Source organism: Labeo rohita, chromosome 5 (genome assembly GCF_022985175.1).
Source record: "Labeo rohita strain BAU-BD-2019 chromosome 5, IGBB_LRoh.1.0, whole genome shotgun sequence".
In the NCBI taxonomy this organism is placed as follows: domain Eukaryota; kingdom Metazoa; phylum Chordata; class Actinopteri; order Cypriniformes; family Cyprinidae; genus Labeo; species Labeo rohita.
In genome coordinates this window covers 24,873,308-24,899,880 of record NC_066873.1, presented here as the reverse complement: position 1 = coordinate 24,899,880, position 26,573 = coordinate 24,873,308, and the positions used below count along the sequence as shown (strand labels likewise).

Here is a 26,573-nt window from a genome sequence, read left to right as displayed (position 1 = left end):
TCACGTCTGGTGTGGATAGTGTTGCCAAGTCAGCGGTTTTCCCGCGGAATTGGGGTACTTTAACACTGTTGCCGCGGGTTGTTTTTCATGTACGCGGGTTTAAGCGACCCCAAAAATGTCATATTTAGCCCCTGGATAGGAATTTACCAGCTGAGCCCGTGATTTTTATGGGGATTTTGTTGTGAAAACCTGGCAACCCTGGGTGTGGACACCCAAATTGCTTGTTCCTGGAATCTTGTCACGTCGTGTGTAATTAGGACACTATTTTAGAAGAATTCCATTTCCAATTACTTTCTAAAACTGTATTAACTGTATTATTCATTGACGTTTCTAGGCATGGAGATCACAATTGTGTAACTCTCTATGTTGTGTATAAAATATAATGTCTGTATGGTCTGAGCAGGGCAGATGATGTGAAACTCACTTGCTGGGATCTGCTCCTTTGAAATAGGCATTAACCGACTCTGTGAATGCTACTGCAATGGGCAATGCATCCTGGGAAGCCAGTGTCACTGGACTGGGCCCACGAGATGTCCCTGTGAGGGAAACGAAAAGAAGAAAGAGAGACAGAAAGAAAAAAATCATTTAAAAACAGACATTTAAAGTAATAGTTCAGCCTAAAATGAAAATTCTGTCATTCATTACTCACCCTCATGTCGTTCCAAATTTGTAAGACCTTCGTTCAACTTCAGAACACAAATTAAGATGTTTTTGATGAAATCTGGGAGCTTTCTTACGCTGCACAGACAGCAATGAGAATACTTTTTTGTGCATTCCTCTGCTTGCAAACAAGGTGCAAAGCATCCAAAAAGCAAAAGCATTGCCGGCTGCATTGTGATACTCTTGTGAGCGTGTCGATAGACACAGAAGAGATGTCTTTGTTGAATAAAGTCATTATTTTTGTTTTCTTTACGCACAAAAAGTATTCTTGTTGATTCACAAAATTACAGTTGAACCACTGATGTCACATTAACCATTTTAATGATGTTCCTACTGCTTTTCTGAGTCTTGAACGTGTCATTTTCATTGCTGTCTATGCAGGGTCAGAAATCTCTTGGATTTCATCAAAAATATTTTAATTTGTGTTCTGAAGATGAACAAAGGTCTAACGGGTGTGTAACTACATGAGGGTGATAAGTGAAAAATTAGTGACAGAATTTTCATTTTTGGGTTAACTATGAATCAAAAATAGTCGGAGGAATGTGTTTCAGTTTAAATCTTTGTAGTGACAAACACTGAAAAATCAACAGGAAAAAGAAAAAGACATCTTTGAGCGATTGTAATCCGCACCATGCATTCTCATCAGCCACAATACAACAGCAGCACAATAGTCAGTTTAACGATTAGAGATAATCCGCACAAGTTCGAGGCTGGTATAACACACTGAAGATCACATGGTGAGTCACAGAATGGGAATAGGGTGTGGTTTAGCAGATGGGGCAATGCAGTTGGTTGATCAAGGACAGATGATCATTCATGAGTTTGTTAGTAAGTTAGAACAAAATGTTCTTCTGGGTTCTTTCCACTGTACCTGCAGGAGTCTCACATCGCTTCTCAAATGTGGGCAGTTTCCCCACGAACAGATCGTCCTCTTAATTCAAAATGAAAGGAATGAAACCACAAAGAGAAAGAAAAAAATAGGGCGAGAACACAGCCCAACAGTGAAGAATGAGGATGGAGTGATCTGGTAAGTGATGTGTTGACCATATAATGAAAATGTGTAGTGTATTATTTGTGCATGTTAGTTTCGCTTAGACGTGGAAATTTTGAAAAATATCTTCAACAAATAACCCAATACATATGAGTTATGATTTTATTGTTATCATAATGGATGTAATAAATGAAGTGTAAGAATCAGTGATGCATCATGTGAATGCGGATGATGAATGAATGCTTGTGTTTATCTTAACGTGTGTACTGAAATGTGTGAAATTGAAAACTCACCGACAGTAGGTGTGTTGCTGGCGCTCAAGGAGGTGTTGGAGCTGAGAGAGGAGGAGCTTTCGGCACGAGCCAGAGGAGCAGCGGGAGGAGGGCTGGAGTTGGACATCTTGGGAGGGCTGAACGGTCGGCCCTGCAAAAAAAACAACTAACTGATTAATAATTCACTGCATTCAATCTTTATTTGGTTAAATTTTAGTCCCTATAATATAGCTTGGCTGAAGGGGAATCAGGGAATATCTTCTTTACTTACAGTCTCATTGATGCCCGTCAATTTGCCTGCAGGCAGTTTGGGCCGGGATAATGGTCTTGGAGGCGGGACAATGGTTGCTGTGCCCAGGGGAGTGGTTGGCCTGTTTGGAGGTGGAACTGTGCATGCAAAAAAAAAAAATGATTACAAACGTTAAAATCACAAGAAGGGAAAATACGGATGTAGCGCACTCAGACCATAATTAAAACCAACATTGTTGAAAAACATTTAAAATGTCGCTAAATTGGGTTTGACATCACGCAGTCTTGCAGAAACAAACTAAGAGTTAAATCTAAAGATCTAATGCACATGCAAGGGCCAACGTCACAATATAAACAATTTATAAATCATGGACAAACAGAAAGTGAATACAGAAAATTAGTATAAAAATAAGATCAAGTAAAGAAACAAAAAGAAACATCTGCACCTTTTAAACCATCTTAGTCATACTGTTCTGGAAGGAAAATGCTGGATATGATATTTCTGAGTGAATTTGCGGACACATTTGCACTGAGTTACTCTGGTAGGTGAACCAATTACAAAAAAAAAAAAGTACCTTAAAAATGTTGTAATTTGCATTATTTAAATCAATAATCAATACAGAAAGTGTGTGTAGCTGAACCAAAATTCAGCAAAAATTTAAAACAGAAATAAAAAATACAATATATTGTATAAAACAAATCAAACCAAACATTTTCTTACTGCATCCAGCTAAACAGTAACTAAGACTATGATGGCTTACAGGTTGTTTTGTTACATTTGTATTATTTAAATCAATATTCAATGCAGAAAAAGCAAAAGTAAAATATACATGTTCAGCAATCAATCAAACAGAAATGTAAAATAAAATTCCTACTGGGAAAAATAAATAAATAAATAAATAAAACCAAATCAGTTACAATAAATGAAAACAAGTTACATTAAAATAAATAGGTTTGTTAAAACCACAGTACACATCTCAATGTCTTGCAGCCATGGGACAGTGTTTGAACATGCTTAAAACTCTCAATCCTCAATATTACCATCCTGCATGGGTTGGGTTGGTGTTTCCTTCAGAGAGGGGGCGCTCTCCTCTCTCCCAAAGCTGCCAAATGGGTCAGCAGGATCTCTTGAGAAAAGCTTGAGCTGTTGAGAAACAGGCACCGACCGAGGCCTTGCTGGTTGATGGGACAGTCCACGGCATGGCACAAAGGCATCATTAAAGGCAATCCACTGGCTCTGGGCCCAGGACGAAAGTGCGTCTGGACCAGTGGCGGGAGCACTTAGAGGGGGCTTGTGGGTAGCAAAGTCCTTAGGAGCAGCCTGTAGGGCTGGAGGCACGCTCATGGCTCGAGTTGGGCCAGGGTGGAGGGGAGCAACAACCTCATCGGGGAACTCCCAAGGAGAGGTGGAGGGAGGAGAGGAGAGAGCAGCGAATGGCGGCGTGCACGGCTTGGCAAGACCGGCAGGAGGAGGGAGTTTGGAGGGAAGGGGGAAAGCAGGAGCCTCGTTAACCTCAAGACTGACTGCTGAAGGAGAGGTGGGCTCCGATTGTAAATCCACTTCTGTTACAGGGGTCATCAGAGAGAAGAGAGTAATGCATGGTTGTAAAAATACACTACATACTGACAGGCATGCTAAAAAGACTACAAGGAGAAAATGAAAAAAAAAAAACATGACCTGGATGCAGTCTATGCAGACTCTGAATCCAAATGTTGAATACAGCTTTATGTTTCACATAATTACATACAAAAATGCCATATGAACACCACAGTTTATACCAAATTTACATATATAGTTGTAGTCAAAAGTTTACATACACTTTGCAGAAACTGCAAAATGTTATTTTACTAAAATGAAAGGGATCGTACAAAATGCAAAATCATACAGTCATTGTTGGAAAGGGTTCAAATACAGAAAAATTATGAAAATCCAAAAATTTGTGCGACCTGAAGGATTTTTCTGAAGAACAGTGGGCAGTTTTAACTGTTCAGGACAAACAAGGGACTCATGAACAAAAAAAAAAAAAAAGCCGTGGATCATTCAGGTAACAACTCAGTATTAAAAATCAAGTGTATGTAAACTGTTGAACAGGGTCATTTTTAAAAATTCAACTATTATTTTCTCTTGCAGACTATATGTAAACATTTTTTATGTGAATTTTCTTATTCAGGTCAGTACTAAAAAAAAAAAAAAAAAACATGCATTTTGTATGATCCCTTTTATTTCAGCAAAATAAATAACATTTTGCATATTCTGAAAGGTGTATGAAAACTTTTGACTTCAACCGTGTACAAATTGAAGCAAAAAACAAATAAACAATACAATTATAAAACAAAAATAATAAAACTAAAAAATAATAAAACTAAAAAATACATTTTTAAAATAAAAATAAGTATGAATTAATAAAACATTACAAAATAAATTTTAAATGGTTATAAACTACTGTAGTGTCCTACTGATATATGTACTTTTAAAAATCCCTCAAAACAAATAACCTGGTGATCTTAAAGCAAACGGTCAGCTAAATTCATGCAATGCAGTCAGTCACAACTAATACAAATACATAAAATAAAACAAATAAAACACTAACATAAATGAATGCCAAATATTACAAAAACACTGTTAAATCATAATTAAATAAATAAAAATAAAATAACATTGTTGAAAGGTCTGGGTCAATGAAGTGTGTCTCTGTGCTTATCTTCTGTCCACAGAAAGTGTTGAAAACACTCATATTCACTCAAAACACTCAAATATTAGGGGTGAGTCCAAGCAAAACATTCCTATCATCATTCACATTTTTGCATATTTTGAGCCATTAGGGTCAGTGTCTGTTATGGGAAGACTTATTCTGATGATCAAACTGCAGGCATGGGTCATAAGCATTACCTAAGTCTTCAAAAACCTCATCATTTAATTGCAGTGGGGGAGAGGTAGGAAAAGATACTAAGAAGAGAGAAGCCAGGTCTAAGAAAAAAAAAGCATTGAACAAATAAAAGCAAGGATGAGAAAAATAAAAAGACATCAACATAAATAAGCCTCAGTTAAAACATATTAAGACCCATGAAATAAATAAAGCACAAATCAAGAGCAAAAAAACAAAACTAAATAGCACAATAGCACACAGGAGGGAAAAAAAAAGCAAGTGCAATACCTACCTACTATGTTACTAACATCCTATAGCCTCTTCATTGCTCTTTTTGTTCCTTTGCCAGGTCAGACCCATAACAAGATCATGTTTGACAATGTCTGTGACATGGGGACTCCAAACTCCGCCCTCTGACCTCTGAAGGTGCCAATTAACTCTGGATTATGATTGGCCCTCGTAGCTAAGGTCAGAGCTTTAATGACGGGTTGCCTTTTTTCAGTGACGGCATTGAGTGGCTTATCAGTGAAAAAAAGCACTCACTTGTTTGCAAATGATGCCTTTTAAAACTAGAATTTACCAACAATATGTCTTCCAAAATTAAGTATTACAATACATCATTTAGAAAGTCTAAAATATTTTCTATAAAACACTAAAAGCCACAATTTGAGTATACTACATCAATTCTGTGAAAAATACTTTGCATCTCATTTTTGTTCATGTACATCTATGATGTTAAACAATTAATAGTCAATATATAAAAATAACAGTCTAAAAAAAAAACATTTTATAATAACAAAATACAAAAAAGTACAAAAACAAAAATGAACAAAAATAAAAACTACAACTAAAAACAACCAAAAAAAACCAATAACATTTTTCCCATGGCATTCACGAAATATTTCATACTAAAGCAGAGGACAGACTGAGTGAGATATGAAGTCGCTGTGGGATATGAGGGTTTCCGTGACAACAGCAGCCTGAGCGAGCTCTCTAGAGGAGACTGTTGTGGACTGGAAAAGCCCAGACACTTTCACCAGCCTGTAAGCATCATCAATAATGAAGGAGGTCAGACCTAAGACAAGTCTCCCAGAGGCTGGGGGATGGAGGGGTGAATGACTTACGACTGTCTGCCTGTACAGTGTGTGTGTGTGTGTGTGTGTGTGTGTGTGTGTGTGTGGTCGATGAAAAACGTTCTGACTCCATCACTGTCAAAGCTGAACTTTGTCATTGAGATTAGTGTAGATGCTGACCCTGAGACGTGTTTTAAATATATAAATATAACTTGTACACACTTGTGTGTATATGTTTGGATTTATAAATGGTGTCTGACAACAATATATTAATGACATTAATACAGAGTTTTGTTTCGCTGTACCCAGAAGAGTGTGTATTTGCTGTATTACAACAGATGGCATTACCTGATGAGTGGGGTATGGAGGAGGTGGAGCTGGTGCTGGTCGGGCCAAATGGATCCAGAGACAGCAGGTCATTACTGGCTAACCTACTGTTTGAAGTTAAGAAAGAAAGTTGTACAACGAAGTGAATAATTGGTTACAATGTTTTCCAAATAAGGTGACAGGGTTAAAGGATTAGTTCACTTCCAGAATGAAAAATTCCTGATTATTTACTAACCCCTATGTCATCCAAGATGTTCATGTCTTTCTCATTTCAGTCGAGAAGAAATTAAGAACTTATTCCAGGATTTTTCTCCATATAGTGGACTTCAATGGGGATCAATGGGTTGAATTTTAAATTGCAGTTTTAATGCAGCTTCAAAGGGCTCTACACAATCCCAGCTGAGGAATAAGGGTCTTATCTAGTGAAACGACCTGTTTTATAAATACAAATTTATATACTTTTTAACCACAAATGCTCATCTTGCACTAGCTCATTCTCACGCATTACATAATCAAGCACACATGACGTAGATGGAAGTACAGTGTTTACAAAGTGAATGTGCAAAGAAAACCAAACGCCCTTTACAAAAAAGCAAAAACGATGTTGGACAATTTTGAAGAAAACGGCCTAACGTTTCGCTAGATAAGACCCTTATTCCTTGGCTGGGATTGTGTAGAGCCCTTGAAGCTGCACTGAAACTGCAGTTTGGACCTTTAACCCATTAGCCACCATTGAAGTCCACTATATGGAGAAAAATCCTGGAATGTTTTCCTCAAAAACCTTAATTTCTTTTCGACTGAAGAAAGAAAAACATGAACATCTTGGATGACATGGGGGTGAGTAAATTATCAGGAAATTTTTATTCTGTTAGTAAACTTCTCCTTTGACAACAAAGCTTCTCTTACTCATTAAAGGATGTCTGCGGTATCTTGGGTCTTGCCAGTTCATCACCTGTAAAACAATGAGAAAACACACAATTGAGTAATGGGGCAACTATTCAGGCTTCATTCATAATCTGGAACCAGTTGCAAGAAAACTCTTAAATTAAGCAAAGTTTTCCTAACTTCTTAACTAAGAGTTCTTACAACTGGGCACTGCTCATTAGGCCCTGATTAAAAACGCAGCTCATGTGTTTCATGAAGTAAAAATTATGTTAACAAATTAAATACTAGATTGTTAAGGCATAGGCTTACAATACGGAAGTCAGAAAACAAACTGCAGTAGTCACTTGCTTGAGCAAAGACAGTGTTTCTGACCATTAAGTGCCATGTCAGGTGGTTAAAAACTGGTTGTAAGTTGAGTACTACATGAGACACATGTTCTTGCAACCCCATTTATCACAGGTCAAGTATCAAATACATACATTTAAAATGACATGCTATAAATGATCTGCATAGTACATTTTAAATGGTACGTATTAAAGGAAGTTCACTTCCAGAACAAAAATTTACAGATAATTTACTCACCCCCTTGTCATCCAAGATGTTCATGTCTTTCTTTCTTCACTCGTAAAGAAATTATGTTTTTTGAGGAAAACTTTTCAGGATTTCTCTCCATTTAGTGGACTTCTATGGTGCCAGTTTGAACTTCCAAAATTCAGTTTAAATGCAGCTTCAAAGGGCTCTAAACTATCCCAGTCGAAAAAGGAAGGTCTTATCTAGCCAGATGATCAGTTATTTTCTAAAAAAATTACAATTTATATACTTTTTAACCTCAAATGCTCATCTTGTCTAGCTCTGCGTGAACACTGTGTATTCCATGTCGAAAAACTCCTCATTTTCTCCTCCAACTTCAGTGAGTGTGCAAAGAAGGTCAAACGCACTTTGAAAAAGGTTAAAAAAAAAAAAAAAAAAAAAAAAAAAAGGTAAAACAAAAAAAAGGTAAAACAGTGGTGCAGGACGATTTTGAAGTTGGAGGAGAAAATGAGATGGGAGTTTTTTGACATACCCTAACAGAGTTCACGCAGCTAGACAAGAGCAAATTTGGGGTTAAAAAGTATATATATTCTTTTTTTTTGGAAAATAAACGATCGTTTCACTAGATAAGACCCTTCTTCCTTGGCTGGGATCATTTAGAGCCCTTTGAAGCTATTTTTAAACTGCATTTTGGAAATTCAAACTTGAAATCCTGAAATGTTTTTCTCAAAAATCAAAATTTCTTTACGAGTGAAGAAAGAAAGACATGAACATCTTGGATGACAAGGGTCTGAGTAAATTATCTGTAAATTTTTGTTCTAGAAGTGAACTTCTCCTTTAAGTTCAATTCCCAAAGACATACAGTATGTTATACACAAAGAACAAATGACAGTGTTAAAAGACAACAGATTAAATTAGTTACAAGTGATAATTTTGGTACATATAATTAGTTTTGTAATTTGCATATTTTTTTTAGCCTCACAAAAATCCCTCATTCCCACCAACACAAACGCAGCTATGGACCAAAAGAGAGCATGGGTATGCTCAGCAAACTCACCTGCCTTCGGTTTTATAGCAGGGAATGTTTGTTGTCGTATCATCCCTACAGTATGTGTGAGATCCACATTTACAATAACAATCACTACTAAATATACCTCAGTATATTCTTTATACCTAAGATGCCCAAGTGCCTCATAATAAGGAATATCTCTTTACTAGATTTGATATTGGATATTTAACTGTGCACATTTACCATTTAGAATACCATTTGCAGTCATCCAATGCTGAATAAAAATAAACTTTAAAGACACTAACAATTTTGTAACACTGTTAAATGTATTCTTCAATAAATCTCCAAATAAATGTGACCTTGGACTTCAAAACCAGTCGTAAGTAGCACGGGTATATTTGTAGCAATAGCCAAAAATACATTGTATGGGTCAAAATTATTATATGCCAAAAATTATTAAAATATTAAGTAAAGATCATGATCCATGAAGATATAATGTACATTTTCTACCATAAATATATGAAAACTTAATTTTTGATTAGTAATATGCATTGTTAAGATCTTCATTTGGACAACTTTAAAGGCGATTTTCTCAGTATTTAGATTTTTTTTGGAACCTCAGATGCCAGATTTTTAAATAGTTGTATCTCAGCCAAATATTGTCCTATCCAAACAAACCATTCAACAATGGAAAGCTTATTTATTCAGCTTTGATGATGTATAAATCTCAGTTTCAAAAAAATTGACCCTTATGACTGGTTTTGTGGTTCAGGATCACAAATATCAATTTTTATACTGTACATTATAAATGTCATGATGTCTAAAATCAATTGTTGCATTTAAAACAGGTTTTTTTTAGTGTTTCATTTATTTTTATTTACACAAAATAGTATCATATTTTAATATTGGCCATTTATCAGTACTAAAAAGAAAATTTTGGCCCAACACCAATAAGCCACAAAACCATTTTGTAAAAAGAATTTAAACATGGTTCCCTTAAAACAAAAAACGAATTCTCTCTCGACTCTCATTTGTCGTTCCTGAAATAGCATCTTGGTGTGATTTCAGATAAAACATAACATCTACTGGATTAAAGGACTTATCGGATAAAATTATCCGCCAGACCTTATCAATTTCAGCACGTGCAAGAGGTTTGCGGTAAATGCGCTCTTTGAAGAAATGTTTACCGTTCCAGAGCAAGAATAACAAAACATTTCTACTGTAAGCTCAATTACTGTCTTACGGATTTAAAGTATGTAAAACTTTCCTGGGAGGTTGAAATCGTCGCTCTTGATGTGAGAACATGCCGCAGTGTAAACACTACATTCTGGCATGCATCTGTGTTCGTTTAAGCCACAATTTACTGGAAAAATGTAAAATTATGATGGATAGAAAAACATAAACACACAATTAAGCAGTTAATCTTGCTCATGGCTTAAGGAGGCAATGCTGTGCTACTCAGATGAGGAAAAAATGGGAGATGATGTTTATTTTCTCATGGGATGAGTTGGCTTTGGAGGGGTCACCGGAGTGAGATGAAGGAGGCTTGACGAGAAACGTCACGGCCAAGAAAAACTAAAAAGAGAAGTCAAAATGGCAGGCACTCTCCAGAGCCAAACCTTCAGAGTGACAGAGGGATGGAGGGAGGATACAAAAAAAAGAAAAGAAAAAAAAAAAAAAAAAAAAAGAATACTCACTGGATTGGTTCTTCTTCATATGAACCTGGAAACAAAAACAGGCTTTTATTAATGAGAGTGAGAGGAGTTATGAAAACAGCAGAAGACATGAAGTGCTTCATCCCCACATTCGTTCAATAGATATTGGCCTCACAGGACGTTGCACACACACACACGCACACACGCAGAAAAATGAGCAGAGAACCGCACTAGTGAGATTACATATTCAAACCATAAGTTGAGCAATAATATTCTGCAGGCAGTCTAAACACAAGGAAATGAGTGGCAGAGAATCCAACCGAACTCACTACCGGATTGTTTTGAGGCTCAGAAATGTCAACAAGAGTCAATTAGCAAAACGGCAACAAATGCACAACGATGGGAAGGCTTGGTTTATTGTGTATTCGAAGTGACTCATACGTAGCATCTCTGCCCAGAGTGAATGGAAAAAAATCTCACTTATTTTTGTTGCATCTGATGAAAAGAAACACAAAGTATGGACCATAAATGTAACTAAATGCTAAACTGTGAAGGAAAAAACTGTGGAAACATACAAACAACACACATGCATATAAATACATATATATGCACAGAGAAAAGTGAAGGCAGGGTTTAGTCCCATAGGCAGAGAGTGGCAAATGGGTTCAATTACAGCACCCAGGCCACACACCCGCCAACGAAAAAGAGAGAGAGCACATGAAGGGGAAAGAGAGACAACAGAAGACTGGGGGAAATGGAAATGGAAAGCTCAATAATACCAATAATCTACAACAGATGACATGGCATTCGTCATCACCTAGATTTCCTGACTTAACCAAAACTGCCATAAAACATATCCGGCTAAAAAATGAAACAAACAGGGCGATGAAAAGAAATGAGACAGAGAAGGAAAGGAAGCACAACTCTGATACGCTACACAAAATCAAATGTTCAGTATGGCGGATGTAGTTTTTGAGACGTGTTAATATTTCAGAGGTTAATCGGAGTACATTAGGGGGAAGACAGAAAGCACACGCCTGGTGAAACGAATGATGAAGAGCTTTCCTAAAAGATGTGTATTAATCCATCTCAAACAGAGCCAACAGAGGCAGCAGCGAAGGTGTCTAATGTAAACTGTCGCCCCGGCTGTGCTCACTGAAAACACAAGCTGGCACTTGTGAGGACGTGTTATTGCAGAAATACATCACTCTGTCGTTTCAAAGCGTCACAACGGGATGAAAAGCGAGGGATGCCGAGAAAGAGCATAGAACACGTAAAAAAGAGTGAAACTGAGCAGCAGGACAGACGAAATCATGAAAGAGAAAATCATAGTTACAAACGATATTACTGATAACTAACCAACTTGTTTTTATTCTGTCCATAAGGCATCTAATGCTTATCAGACAACACAAATACACTATTATTCAACAGTTTGGTTGGTACATTATAAAAAAAAAAAAAAAGTTTTTACCAAGGCTACATTTATTTGGTGAAAACCAATGCAATAAAAGTAATATTGCTAAATACTGTTTCAATTTAAAATTCTATTTTCAAATTTTCAAATTTTTTTTTTAATGCATGTGATGCAAAGCAGAATTTTTTAGCAGCCATTATTCCAGTCGTCAGTGTCACATGATCTTTCAGAAATCATTTTAATATGCTAAGTTGATGCTCAAGAAACATTTATCATCATCAATGTTGGAAATGCATAGTTGTGACACTTACTTTTTTTTTTTTTGAGAATCTGGAGTCTCTGATAAATACAAAGTTCAAAATAATAGCAGTTATCTGAAATAAGACTTTTGTAACATTAAATATGTCTTTACGGTCACTTTTGATCAATTTAATATTTCCTCAATGATTAAAAGTAATCATTTTGGTAACACTTTAAAACTTTCTAATTAATTTAAATTAATTTTGCACTTTGTGATCTTTATTTAATTGCTTATTTAGTTATAATACAATTTCTAATTAAACTGTTATAACAGATGTTATATACATATATGTATACATAACATAATTTGTTAACATTAGTTAATGTATTAACTAACATGAAAGAACAATGAACAATACATCTATTACAATATTTATTTATCTTTGTTAATGCTAGTCAAAAACATGGTTGTTCATTGTTCCTGTTAGTTCACAGTGCATTAACTAATGCTAACTTGTGATTTTAATAATGCATTAGTAAATGCTGAAATTAACATGAACTAAGATTAATAAATGCTGTAGAAGTATTGTTCATTCTTAGTTAACTATTGTTAACTAATGAACCTTATAGTAGAGTGTTACTGTAAAGTGTTAGCATAATTTCTTTTAAAAGAAAAGTAAAAAAGCTGCTAATCATCCCTAGTAAAAAAAAAAAAAAAGTAATATATTTCAAATACATTCATTTCATACTACTGTAAATAAAGTTCAAATCTATTAACATATATTACTGACATATTGTAATTACACTTTGGAAGTACTACTTGTGCACAATGCACATTTCTTAATATTAAGCCTAAAATGCATTTTAATGTCTAACTACTGATGATGATTGTATGATTGTATGATCTTTGAATAATATCAGTCTTGAAATGCAAGATATTTAAAGTGTACCTAAAGTATACTTGCAATAGTTGCACTTCAGCACAATCAAATATACTTCAGTATATCTTTAGTTGGACTTAAGCACTACGTTCAGACAATTAAAGTGTTTTAACTACAAAATGAGTTCTTCCAATTTAGCAGACTTTACGTATATCAGTTAAGTATAGTACAATGACAATTGCGGGGTTTTTATTAAGCACATAAATATGTTAATGTATTTGCAGTATACGTAGCATTAAATAATAAATGTATTCTAAATACATTAAATACATTTATTTGTACTGCCTCTGAACATCTCAAGACATTGTCCACCTCTTTTATCAAGAAACTATTAAATAAAACATTTTGTTCCGAACACAGTTACTGCATGAGCCTGTGTGAGTGCACGTGTGTTTACCTACGTGATCTTACTCATTAGAAACAGAGTTCTTCCGTGCTTCCTGTGGTGAGATTTCAGGCAGGAAGTTGCATGGGTTTGTTTACCAACAGCACACACACACACAGATGGTCCACAGGCTCACAGTGTGTGCAGGAGGAAGTGCTTGACCACACAACTGTACACGCGCGCACACACACACAAACACACACTTCATTCATGACACCAAATGACACAACAGCAGCTAATCTTTGCACAAACCAGTACATGTGTAATGCCACCCATCATGTCATTATGACTAACACAAACACAAACCACTTGAGATTAATTAAACGCTCATTCCCCGTTGGAAAAGTCTAACGTCCACTGGGCCAACACAATATTATTTTCAATGAGCTAGTTAAATCCTTATAACGACCGCAGGTGCGTAACAAACACACACACACAAAATAAAATTGCACAAATCAGGATTGAGGGGGGAGGGCAGGGGATGTGTGAAAGCATAGAGCATCTCTATGGACCACCCGTAAATATGATAATCAAATAGCGCCCTCTAGTGTCTCCTGGGCCAATGGAGGTTTTGGAGGAAGAGATGAAGTGTGTGGGAAGCAGAAACATGACTGTAAACGATATCAACCAATCACAAGTCTCTCTGCTGACGCTGTACAATCACCCTTTATAGAGGGAGAGGAGCTTGCATTATTCTGTGTATGAATGAATGTGAATGCAAGGTCTGTATGTGAGGAATATGCAGTCATGGGATCTTTACACATGGCGTGTGTGCTGGTGTGAGGCGTCTCTTACGGCAGGGGTGGGCGAAAGCGTGATGTTTCCAATCGAGGCCTTCAGCTCGTCGATGGTAGCTTTGTGCTGGTGTGTGCCATTGTTTGTCTGCACGGGTTTGATCTGGACGTGGAATTTTCTTGGCTCGTCCTCATCTTCTGAGTCACTGGATGAATAGAAGGAGTTCTCTTTGGCATGTGAACAGAATCGTTAAGGAAAACGGTTCACATACAAAAAAAAGATAAGCGTGGGGGAATGAAAATTTGTCTGTAGTATTATGAGCTAAGAAAATCAGATTGTGCATTTCATTTTATTTTTTAACACGTATTCCAGTTCACACAGAGCGATGATGCAGCTTTGGTAAAGAAAACAGAAGAATGAAGAAAATCTGACTTGGCAGCGATTCAGATAAAAGTGCAATAAAGAAAGTTATCACTGTTCTCAAGCCAAAAAAATTAGCAGAGGCGATGAAAGAGATGTTTCTATGGCTGAGATGAAAGTGTGTGTGTGTATGAGGGATGGAAGAGATGGATCTGGAGAAAGGATATCATTCTCGTTGACTTCTGGTCGGATACAGAAGCCCTCCTCGTCCAGCTGAGGCACATTCTGCAGAAAAACACAGAACACACCACAGACTAAATTCTATTATTCACACTCTTCAATACATCACAACACAGGGAGAGTCCGACTGAGGTAAAACACACTATTGTTAGCAATATCGCAAGAAGTATTTACACTATGTTGTCTTTACTTAACATTGTAAGAATTATAGACAATCCTTCAACAACATTAGGTCACCACTCACGGCGTTATGAAGATCTATAGCACCGTAGAAACCTGGGGGAGCTCCGTTGGACGCGTTCTGAAAGAAGGACGAACAAAAGGAGCTTTGTGGGTGCGACTCAAATGGACTTTTTCCAAAATAACAAAAAAGAGCACACTTTGATCAGAAGAAAATGAGTTTCATATTATGAAATAGTAAAAAAACACTATTAGTATTGTATTAATGTACTGTAACATTCAAAATATGAATCGTTTTCTCCAATAATAATAGTAAAGGTAATAATTATATAGAAAAAAAGAGAATGTGTACTCACAACAGCTTCTACTTCAGCTGATTCACTATTAAAGACAGAAAAGTTCACAGAAATTGAAATTTCATTTTTCCACAAATGCAAATTTACTATGCAAATATAATTTCTTACAATTACTCAAACAATAATTAATGGTCTAAATTACAAACACTCTCCATACCAAAAGTAAGTTATTAAGTTTACTTAATTTCATTCAAAAAATTTCCATATTCCTCTGTCAAATAAAATTATAACAAGTATCTCGTTAATACTTTACAATAAAGTTCACATTAGTTAACTACCCAAGTTATTTACTACTTTGCATTTACTAATGCATTATTAAAATCAAAAGTTAGTTAAAGCACTGTGAACTAACAAGAACAAACAATGAAGGACTGTATTTTTATTAACTAACATTAATAAATAGTATAATAAATGTATTGTTTATATTTCATTCATGTTAAATTAATATATTAACTAATGTTAACAAATGACACCTTACTGTGAAGTGTTACCAACATATATTATAATGGTTTAATTCAAAATTGTATTATAACTAAATAAGCAATTAAATAAAGATCACAAAGTGCAAAATTTGTTTAAACTAGTTAGAAATTTTTTTAAGTATTACCGAAATGATTACCTTTAGTCATTGAGGAAACATTAAATTGATCAGAAGTGACAGTAAAGACATATTTAATGTTACAAAGAACTTATTTCAGATAAATCCTGTTATTTTGAAATTTATATTTATCAGACTCCAGATTCTACAACAAATGTAACATTAGTTAATGCACTGTAAACTAACACGAACAAACAATGAATGTATTTTTATTAACTAACATTAACAAAGATTAATAAACAGTGTAATAAATGTATTGTTTATTCATGTTAGTTAATACATTATCTAATGTTAACAAATGACACCTTATTATAAAGTGTTACCAGTATCTAAAAAATATTATGAAAAACAGTAAGTTTGGAAATTTGGTTACAATAGTTGAATTCCTAAAAAAAAATATATATACATATAAAGTGAGAACAAGTGAGATCAGATTAAAGTAACAGTCAACACTTACGTGGAATCTGTGTCTTTATCTCTTCGTCGGCCTGGTATGGCAAAGGTTTTTCTTTTTCTGGGTTTTGCACCTAAACAGACAGTAATGATTATTACAAATCTACACAAATATGGTTGCATCTGAAACAGATCTTAAAATAGGAATTATGTTTTTTTTAAACAGAACGCAATAGCTACAAAACTAAAATTCTAAGTCAAATATTATAAAGAGATGTAATAAGTGACATTAAAGAGAATTATATATTCTATATTTTTCCTATATCAATAAAAACGAAAATGGGAACAAAGAGAAATTAATGCAGACCTTCTGTGGCGACTGAGACATTACATTCCTCAAATTCAATGGGGCCTGTAATGACAACAGACAAACAAAAAACAAATGACTGAATGGATGTTGTGTTACAGTATCTTGAATTTAAGAACTATAATATGGTGTAATATTTGGTATTAAAACTATTTTTTTATTATATGTTTTTATAGTGTTTCATAAAATCATGCATTTAAATCCACAAAAACAGTAACACATACACACACACGTAGGTCAGTTCTTCTGGCAAGCAAATTTACAGAGTCATCAGTTGGTCTGGTGGCAATCAGCACGATCTGACTTCCCCTTTAAGCCAGAGCATTTAATTCACAGCCAACAAACAACACACACTAATCGATGCTCTCACACACACATGTACACACACAAATGCCTGAAACCACTTCTGTTTTTAACCTCACAAATCAAATAAACACACAAATCCAATCCAATCCAATGATGTGCAGCACTGATAACACTAAGTCAATTGCTCTACACTAGTCTGCACTGAAAAATGGAATTAATATAACACTGAAATGACACAGGCGGCTGCAAAAAACAACAAACTGCACGCTTCATTTCTTGCTCATCAATTTTGCATATTTACCTCCAAGCTTTTACACTTTCAACATGACCCATTTCCATACTGACACAAACTCTGCCAATTTCACTGTGCTTTTTTTTTTTTTTTTTGCTGTTTAGGGTTTTGCAGTCATGACCCAACATTTCAGAGTGAAGTTAAAATGCGGAATAAAAGAATTCAAAATTAAATGTAATTTTAATCTTACAAACCTCATTTATTTCAGACATAGATTCTTAATAAATACCCTGAATAGCATATAAATATTAATTCTGTGCTTTCGTGACTGGCCGTAAAGAGAGGAGAGATGCCCCTCAGTGCTCTAAGAGCCCTTTAGAGCGTGTTTTCTTTTGTGTTAATGCGCGTAAAAGCTAATGCTTGTCCAAGAAAACGAAAGACAGCATTTTACTACTACCAGACCTCAGCAAGAGAGCCCGGGGCGCTATTTTCATTGCACAGAAAATGCCCTGACCTGAAAAAACAAAAGCGTGTGATATTTAACTCAAGCGGTTCAACAGAGTTTCCCTGGAGATCGGCGGCCGTGAGCGGACTGTTCAGGGCAGTCACGACAGGCACACATCACACACGCTGACGTAGATACAGTATGACTGATCTACTCTACTGCACCAGATCAGTTCACTCTCCTATCTCTCTGTTATTGTTTGTTTAAGCTCATCTCCGATCACACAATCAGAACTCAAAGTCACATACCGTCAGCTGACACACATGTACCCAAATACACACACAGGAAAAAATTGAAAGACCCACTTCAGTTGACATCGTAAGCCCAACATATCAAATTATTTGGTTTACTTATATACTATACACAAACAAAATAAATACAAAAATGAAATGGAACAAAACAGTGCAAAAACAAAGCAAAAAAATAAATAAGGTGAAACAAAGAAAGGCTAACAAAAACAAATACAAAAATTAAAAAAAGGAACTAAATTAAGCAAAAACAAAGCAAAAAACAAACACAAGGTGAAACAAAACAAGGCAAACAAAAAACAAATACAAAATTACGATGAAACAAAATGCAAAAACAAAGCAAAAGAAAAAAAATGAAGTGAAAAAACAAAATGAAGCAAGGCAAATCAAATAAAACAATTACAAAAAAAGGAAACAAAATGCAAAAATAAAGCAAAAAATAAATAAAGTGAAACAAAACAAAACAAGGCAAACAAATCGACTACAAAAATAAAATTAAACAAAATTCAAAAACTAAGCAAAGCAAAAGAACAAAAATAAAGCTAAACAAAACTAAACTAAACAAAGCAAAGCAAGGCAAGGCAAGGCAAACCAAACCAAAACAGAGAAAACAAAACAACAACAAAAATAAAATGAAACAAAACGGTGCAAAAACAAAGCAAAGCAATAAATAAATAATAAAGCAAAACAAGGCAAACAAAACCAAACAATACAAATATAAAAATTAAATGAAACAAAAAGCAAAAACAAAGCAAAAGGAAAAAAAAAGTGAAACAAAACAAAACAAAGCAAGGCAAACCAAACTAAACAAAACTACAAAAATAAAATAAAACAAAACAAAGAAAATAATAAATAAAGCAAAAACAAAACAAAACAACTGCAAAAATATACAAGCAAAAACAAAAGCAAAGCAAAAGAAAAAAAAATGAAAACAAAACAAAAAATCCTTTTGAGGACATCCACAAAAGGAGGTTGTGTCAGATTTAGCTCAAAACTTTTCATCACCTTGTCTCCAAATAATAGCCAAATTAGAAAGACGCACAAATCTATATTATTTTCTATTTATTACAACAAATCAGACAATTTGTCTGAACAGGTTTATAAAACCGGACAATGGAGATTGATCTCTATGATTTCCATTCCAGCTGTAGGACCGACAAACAAGTTTTATCTAATTAAGTGATGTCAGGCAAGGAATGGTGCAAATGACAACACTTCCAGGCTCCATCTAACAATATTTATGCACACAAATCCAAACAACAGACACAACAATGCCATCTAAATCTGGAAAAAGGGTATTAGGTTTTGTTTATGCTTATGTAAACAGACAGACTGCTTCGTTTACATGAACACATGTGTGTATTTATGTGCGTGTGAGTTTATAGCAATACTTTGAGGAAACATTGCTGAAAAATATCCACAAAAGTTAGCTAAATCGAATAAAATCATCCTTTCGATTGTTCTCAAAAACATAATTCAAAAAGTCAGATTTAAAAAAAAAAAAAAACTGTTGGGTTCCTATTATGGATGGCCTTTGGTAATTATAGATTTATTAAAACAACAACAACAAAAGTCTAAGGTATGTTTTTATTTAGATAGCTAGGTAAATATGTGCTTTTGTGAATGCTCATACATGTGTGTTTGTATACGAGAGGCGCATGCAGTCATGCATTAACTAAGGATGTGTGTTTTTTTTTTTTAAATTGCATATGCTGAGCATAGGCTCTCGGATGGCGCAGCAAGGAGAGTTTGCGTGTCTGGCTGGCGGCCAGTTCACATCCCAGCTGGATATCGCTGAACTGCTCTTGCAACCTCCCTACAGCCCAGCGTGTCACTTCAGGATTGTTTCCGTGGTACAAAGTTTGTTCAACCTCTCTCTCTTTATGCTGGTTAGGGCTGCTCTGATTTCATCAGCGTGCCACACAGGTTATTGCTCTGACAGCGGCGCAATCCCTAATGAACAGCTTGATATGGGGGAAGGAATGTTTTGTTGACCAAAACAGTTTTTAGTCTCAATTAATTCTGCTGTCAAAACAAATGAAGGGCAACCAACAGCCTGAGCGCTCAGTCTAGACCCCTGTTGAGTCACTATACATATGTACATAGTTTAACTGGGTTACCTGAGTATGAAATGTTTATATACACACACTAGATGCAAACTACGGATGTAACAATATCAAAATCTCACAATATGATAATATTGCAATGTGAAGTCCACAATACCACATTTACTGTGATGTTTTGAAAAAAAAAAGACAAATGAAGACTTGGGGGGGAAAAATGAAAACTTTGTACTTTCTAAAGTTAAATTCTTCTATCTAATGCACTTTGAGAGTTCAAAATTAGGAGCTCCAACCCATGTCCCTAAGAAAACCTAAGTCAGGGAAAAAGTCAGTGAATTGACTTTTACATTTACACTGGTGTTTTAGGAAGCCAAACAAATTAGAATATAATAATAATAATAATAATAATTTTGTATTGTTGTTATTCTTATGACACTAATAGCCATTTATTGTAAAACAATTGCACTGCAAAATAAATGAAAATGAATATTTCGTAGGTATGTTATTTTTGCTTTACATTACAGTAAGGAAATTACAATACTTCTTTCCTAATTTCGACACTTGAAAGAGTTATTTTGTATTTGGACTGCAGTAATGTTACCCATTTAAACTGCTAGCTGTCAGCAATTCAGTGCACTTTTAAGCTTTTACTTTGACAGAAACGGCAGGAGAGCTTTTATTTTGACAAAAAAACTCAGACAAATCCTTTCAGTTTCGCAAAGCGAAAACATGGGCCGTCCAATAAGATTTGAGCATTACATTACATGAATTAGCAGAAGGTGATCAATCGTTTCACCATTAGTGTGAAAGCACCACTCGTTGGCAATTCAACTCACTTTTTTGCATCGTGCTCAGTGTGGAAAGGCCTTGACACTGAGGTGTTCAGCAAATAAATGTGCAAATACTAAGTGCAAATAGCCTGCCTTGTTGGCAAGTAGTAAAGTGCGTAGCTATTATTTTTTGACACGATCGACCCGAGTTCGAATTCACCTTTAGTCAGATTTGTTCTTCTCCCTTTTCACATCTCATATCACATCGGAAAGGCATATATTTTCAATAAAAAAAATAAAGGAAATAATCAAAATATGGAAAATAACATGCCTCACGGGTGTTCATCAGTTAAGGGTAGGTGTAGGGAGGGATTTATTGTCCCTAAGTGGCATCCATTTAATCATTTTAATGAAAATTATAATTTACACTCAAAACATTATTATTGCATACTGTTTTATAATGTACTACAATGCTGAGGTGCAGATATCTGCCACTATTTGCATCAAGAAGTAAAAACAACATGTAACTACTATTATTGCAAAGAAAATACTCTGATTTTTACATAGTGTAAATAGCATGTTGCTCAAAATACTATTTTCACTTAGTGTAAATATCATCCATCTCTATTTGCATCTCTATTTGTATAAATAGCATAGATTGCTAAGAAATATGCTATTTTTATTTAGTGTAAAAAGGATCTAATTGCTATTTTCACTTAGTGTAAATAGCATCTACCACTATTTGCACATAGTGCAAATAGCCGCTGATTAAAAAAAAAAATTTAAGAATAAATATTTAAGAATAAACTACATTTTAAAATATATTATTTTTTTTTATATTAACATTATATTAAATATTTAATAATATTTAACAATATTACAAAATCATTAAAAATATTGTACCAACACAAAACTTTAAAAGCTAATGTATGTTCATTTGTATTATATTAGTGATTATTTATATAATAATTTTTGTCTTTGATATATTATAATATAATATAATATAGTAAGTTGTAAGAAAACAGGATATTACAACTAAAGTGTGTATTTTCTGTGTTTTACACTAGTGTCACCAAACAAGAAAAATGATTGTTTTTAAAATGTTTTCCCCAGCACTCCCTGTATTTGTCACTGGACAAAAAAAAAAAAAAAACAGACAGTCCCACCCCAAACTCACGCCACTGGCCGAGCCGATGTCACTGTGTCAGGATGTTCAAACAACACAGCAAAAACATTGCTAAGAGAGGACAAATATTTTAAGATGACACACAGCTTTCATGCCAAGACAGTATCTGGTGTCTAGTGTACAACATTTATATTGTTAACATAATTGCTGGCTAAACTGCTTTAATTATGCCCCACACCCTTTTAGCTTCAAGCAAGATTATATTCTCTATGTGAAATGTGAAAAAACTTCCACCCTGTGAAAGGAGGGAGAAGCAGGAGGTCAAATGAGAGATCACGGAGGGATAAGTGAGGAAAAATAGCAAGAGCACAGGGGGAAGTGTAGCCATGTCAAACTCTATCAATTTCAAGTGGCTTAATCTCATGTAAAGGTGGGCGAGCTTGACATTCCACTTAGCATGTGACGCTAGCGTTAGCATGTGACGGCCAGTGCTGGCTGAGACCTGGGCTGAAAATCCCCTTAAGGGTCAGAGCTCCACAAATCCTCCAATGTAAACTCCACCGTGCTACAGCAGTCAAGTCAAGCAGTCAAGTCCTCCTAGTGTGTTTACAGTGCAAACTAACACTAATTTCTAACGCTCATTTTCATCATTTAGTCAGTTGGTTATGAACTCATGACCATTCTTGTTAATAATATCAAGAGCAAAGTAGTTCAGTGCCAGAGGTTAATGATGTGTGTGGGAGACTGAGCGGTGTTACCTGGTCTCTCTTTGCCTGTCCCTTTGCTTTCCGCCAGTTTCTGTATGAGGCTTTCGACGGAAGTGTTCTCCATGTTTTTCACAAACTCTTCTTGCACCTTCAAAATAATGAAACAGAAAAAAAGAGATACAGAAAATTAAATGCGCTTATTCAGAACTTTTCACTGCAAGAATGTAACAGAGAGAACTAAAGTATTTGTATATAGATGTATCAGCTTTTCTCTAAACAACTTAAAATAATCAAAGGACTTAACTACCATATGATATATAAAAGTTCTGCAGTAGAAATATAGTAAGTATAAAAAGCATCAAATATCCATAACATTTTGTAACACTTTAAAATGTTCAGTTCATTAACATTAGTTAAAGCATTAGGTGTCTTGAACTAAACATTTACATTTATGATAATTCATAAAACATTAACTTATGTTAACTTACACAACTTAAAAAGTTCAAAATGTATTTGTAGATGTAAAATGAACATTAAATGAGATTAATAAATGCTGTTGTAGGATTGTTCATTTTAATTTCTTGTTAAGATTTACATTAAACAATGTTAACAAATCAAACCTTATTGTGACCACGCATTTGTGTGTGTGTGTGTGTGTGTGTTTGAACAAAAAGACTGACATGAAGTAGGAAGAATCAATCAAGAATCAAAGGGTTTCTACCACAGACTGTAGAAACCCAGAAACTGGGTTGTTTTGACCCAGCATTTAGGTGAAATGTTTAACCCAGCCTTCTAGGTAGTTTTATTTAACTCAACTAATTTTAATAATTACTATATGGCTGGCTTAAAATTAACACTAAAAATCATACACATAATTACTAGAGGCACCAGCAATAATCAAAAGGTGAACATTTAATAATAATCAATTTAAAAAATGTTTAGTAATTAATTATTGTTTATTCAACTTATTAATAAAAGGTCATTTATTGAACATTTTAATAAAAATTAATTTTCAACCTATCTTGGGTTCATTTTAAGCAAGAAATATAGTAATGTTTAAACAAAAGTCAAGTTACATTTAAAAAAAAAAAAAAAAAAAAAACCTAGAAGGTTAAGCTGGGTCAAAACAACCAAATTATTGAGTTTGTCCACATATCACCCAGCGCTGTGTTGTTTTTAACCCAGCATTTTTTAGTGGCTTGTCCAATTGTACCAAAGGCTCAGTAAGCTCTTTAAAGGCCAGGAAAGACTACGCAACACTGACCATCTTTATTGTCAGACTGTACAACTGTACCAGAATTGGCAACATTTGTGTCTTAAGTCGCCTGACCGGGCAAAATAGGTCACAGACTGCTCATTCTTCACAGCAGACTCTATGTCATTTGATAGTATGATCTTAACATGAAGAGAAAGCTAAAAAATGAGATATTTATATTGCACATCATACATACAAGCTACAAAGATTTTAAATGTGAACATCTCTCCGACACACACTCCTACATCAGCTGCTGTGCTCCTATTCTTTAATGCATAGCAGTTGTAGCAGTGTGTGAAGAAAAACAAAACAAAACAGTACAATACTACCATTCAAAAGTTTAGATTCATTGAGATTTTTCTGGATAGAAATTAATAGTGTTAACTCAGCAAGAATGCATTAAATCATGATCAAAAGTGACACTGATAATGTTTATAATCTTTCAAAAACATTAAATCAATAAATCATATGTTATGATAACTGCTCTCACTCTCAGCGTTTCACCACATGACCAGAACTAGCTGTATCCCATGCAATGTTTTTTTGGATGTTTTGGAGAAGGATAGAGTTGAGAGCTAGGGCACGCAATGAGGATGTGGCTAGTGACATTATTTCCCCAGGTGATCATTTTGACTGTCTTTGTTTTTATAGCCCTCAAGGGATGGTGACAAATGCAATATGTCTTCCACACATCTCCACTTCTGATTTAATGCTTTGCTTTCATCCTTGATGTGTTTAACAGATTTTCACACAGCACTTCAGTTCAGTGTTTGTCAGTTTGATTCAGTATCCATGTCATTTTTGCCTGTTTGTGGACCAGAGGAGCTGACTGACAGCATGTAGTTTTGTAAAAAATGTTCAATAAAAACTTTAATTATATTTATATTGGTGGTGTCAAAATTAGCGCGTTAACGCAGCCCATTAATTTTTTTTCATTTTAACCCGTTACAAATATTTAACGTAATTAACGTAGGGGTGGGGTTAGGTTTGGCCACCGCACCCACAACCACTAAAGAGTTGCGTTTATTTAGACGCAGAACGTAATAACGAGCACGTCAAACAGGAGACTTTTCAGACGCGCGCTCCAACGTCACCTCAGCAACAGGCGCGAGTCAAACGGGAATGGAAACTGGACCGGGGATGATCGGAGCTTCAGTAGAACAACAGTGAACTGCGCTCATATGTCAGTAAAAACGAATGTTCCTGTCCTGTCAGCCGATATACAGTGCTCGCAGCGCGTGCCCTTCACGTGCACGCACAAATATGCCGGCGCGCGCTGTATCTATAGCTTATTAAAGCGCGGTATCGTATTCAAACCCAAATGAAACTACGAGTATGTAGTTAGTCGTAGTTATGTCGTCATGCCATGAAGTTACAAAAAAGGCGACTAATATGGCAAGCCGTTTTAGCTTAAAATATCCCAAGCGTTACTCGTTGTAATTTAAGTAATTAAAAAAAAAAAAAAAAAACTTAAAGAGCTTTACAGTTAAATTCTTACTAGTAACAATGCCAGTTAGAGAGCTCTCTAAATCAATTTTTACTAGATACAATTACAATTATAGAGCTCTCTAATTTAGTTCTTACTAGTAACAATTGAATTAGACACCTCTGCAATTACATTATTACTAGTAAGAATTCATTTAGAGAGCTCTTTAATACAATTCTTACTAGTAAGAATTGAATACGAGAGCTCTCTAATTGGCATTGTTACTAGTAAAAATGTAATTATAGAGCTCTCTAACTGAATTGTTGCTAGTAAAAATGCAATAACCAGCTGCTGTGATGTCTGTTAATCAAAGAACAAAATTTAAAAAGAGGAAATCAATAATTTTTGTAGTTTTAAGCTTTATATTTTATTTCATTTAGATTTTAGTGTTTGATAACTCAAATTTGGCTATATTTTGCTGAAGGGCACAGGTAGCTAGCTATAGCTATAGTTATTATAAAGGGGTTTATGTGGAGATTGTTTTAAGTTCACTTTACAAGTGTTACAAGTCTAATAAATGTTCAATTGAAAGCTATTATAATGTTGAATGACTATAGTCAATGGTTAAAAATTTCTTTAAGACATCAGTTGGTATCAGTGATACTTGCCTTTAGTCATAAAAAAAAGAAAGATGTCATTAAACAAATACCAGAAAGCAATATAAAAGTACAATTAAAAATTTTAATGTTGGATGGGATTAATCACGATTAATTTCATAAAAAATGTGCGATTACATTTTTTTTTTAATCGACTGACACCACTAATTTTTATATTATTACAATTTATATTAACCTAAAATCAAAATTCCCATTTTCATTTAGTTTAACTTGACTTACAAAATTACTAAAAATGAAAACTTAACAGATATTTAAAAAAAAACATAAATAAATCTGTAAAATTAAATATATATATATATAAAAATGGAAAATATAAAAGTAAAAGATATTATAAAATTCTATAAAAATCTAAATATTAAAAAATTCTGCTGTTGTTCGTGCTACATACGAGTGAGTAGTGGGTCCAAGGTTTGTAACTATTAACTACAGAACCATAAACCATCATTTAACTATTTCATAGCTTGTGAAGTGTTAAGTCTGTATTAACATAATACATACAGAATTTGACATTCTTTCAAAGAAACATGCCT

At 34.6% G+C, this 26,573-nt stretch overlaps 1 protein-coding gene across 4 annotated transcripts in view; it reads right to left on the bottom strand.

Moving 5' to 3' along the window:
* fcho2 (FCH and mu domain containing endocytic adaptor 2) overlaps positions 1 to 26,573 on the bottom strand; it is a 54,210-nt gene that overhangs the window by 7,092 nt on the left and 20,545 nt on the right. The window contains exons 8-23 of one of the 4 annotated variants that reach the window (XM_051109496.1): positions 22,737 to 22,833; positions 16,729 to 16,773; positions 16,426 to 16,495; positions 15,371 to 15,395; positions 15,079 to 15,135; positions 14,822 to 14,879; positions 14,295 to 14,470; positions 10,562 to 10,586; positions 8,913 to 8,957; positions 7,346 to 7,391; positions 6,461 to 6,546; positions 3,214 to 3,735; positions 2,195 to 2,310; positions 1,945 to 2,074; positions 1,532 to 1,591; positions 425 to 536 (exon numbers count right to left, since the gene is read on the bottom strand). In XM_051109496.1, the coding sequence (XP_050965453.1) occupies positions 425 to 536; positions 1,532 to 1,591; positions 1,945 to 2,074; positions 2,195 to 2,310; positions 3,214 to 3,735; positions 6,461 to 6,546; positions 7,346 to 7,391; positions 8,913 to 8,957; positions 10,562 to 10,586; positions 14,295 to 14,470; positions 14,822 to 14,879; positions 15,079 to 15,135; positions 15,371 to 15,395; positions 16,426 to 16,495; positions 16,729 to 16,773; positions 22,737 to 22,833 (1,670 nt within the window). The remainder of the gene's footprint in view (positions 1 to 424; positions 537 to 1,531; positions 1,592 to 1,944; positions 2,075 to 2,194; positions 2,311 to 3,213; positions 3,736 to 6,460; positions 6,547 to 7,345; positions 7,392 to 8,912; positions 8,958 to 10,561; positions 10,587 to 14,294; positions 14,471 to 14,821; positions 14,880 to 15,078; positions 15,136 to 15,370; positions 15,396 to 16,425; positions 16,496 to 16,728; positions 16,774 to 22,736; positions 22,834 to 26,573) is intronic. The other 3 variants (XM_051109499.1, XM_051109498.1, XM_051109500.1) reach the window with 3 other exon arrangements.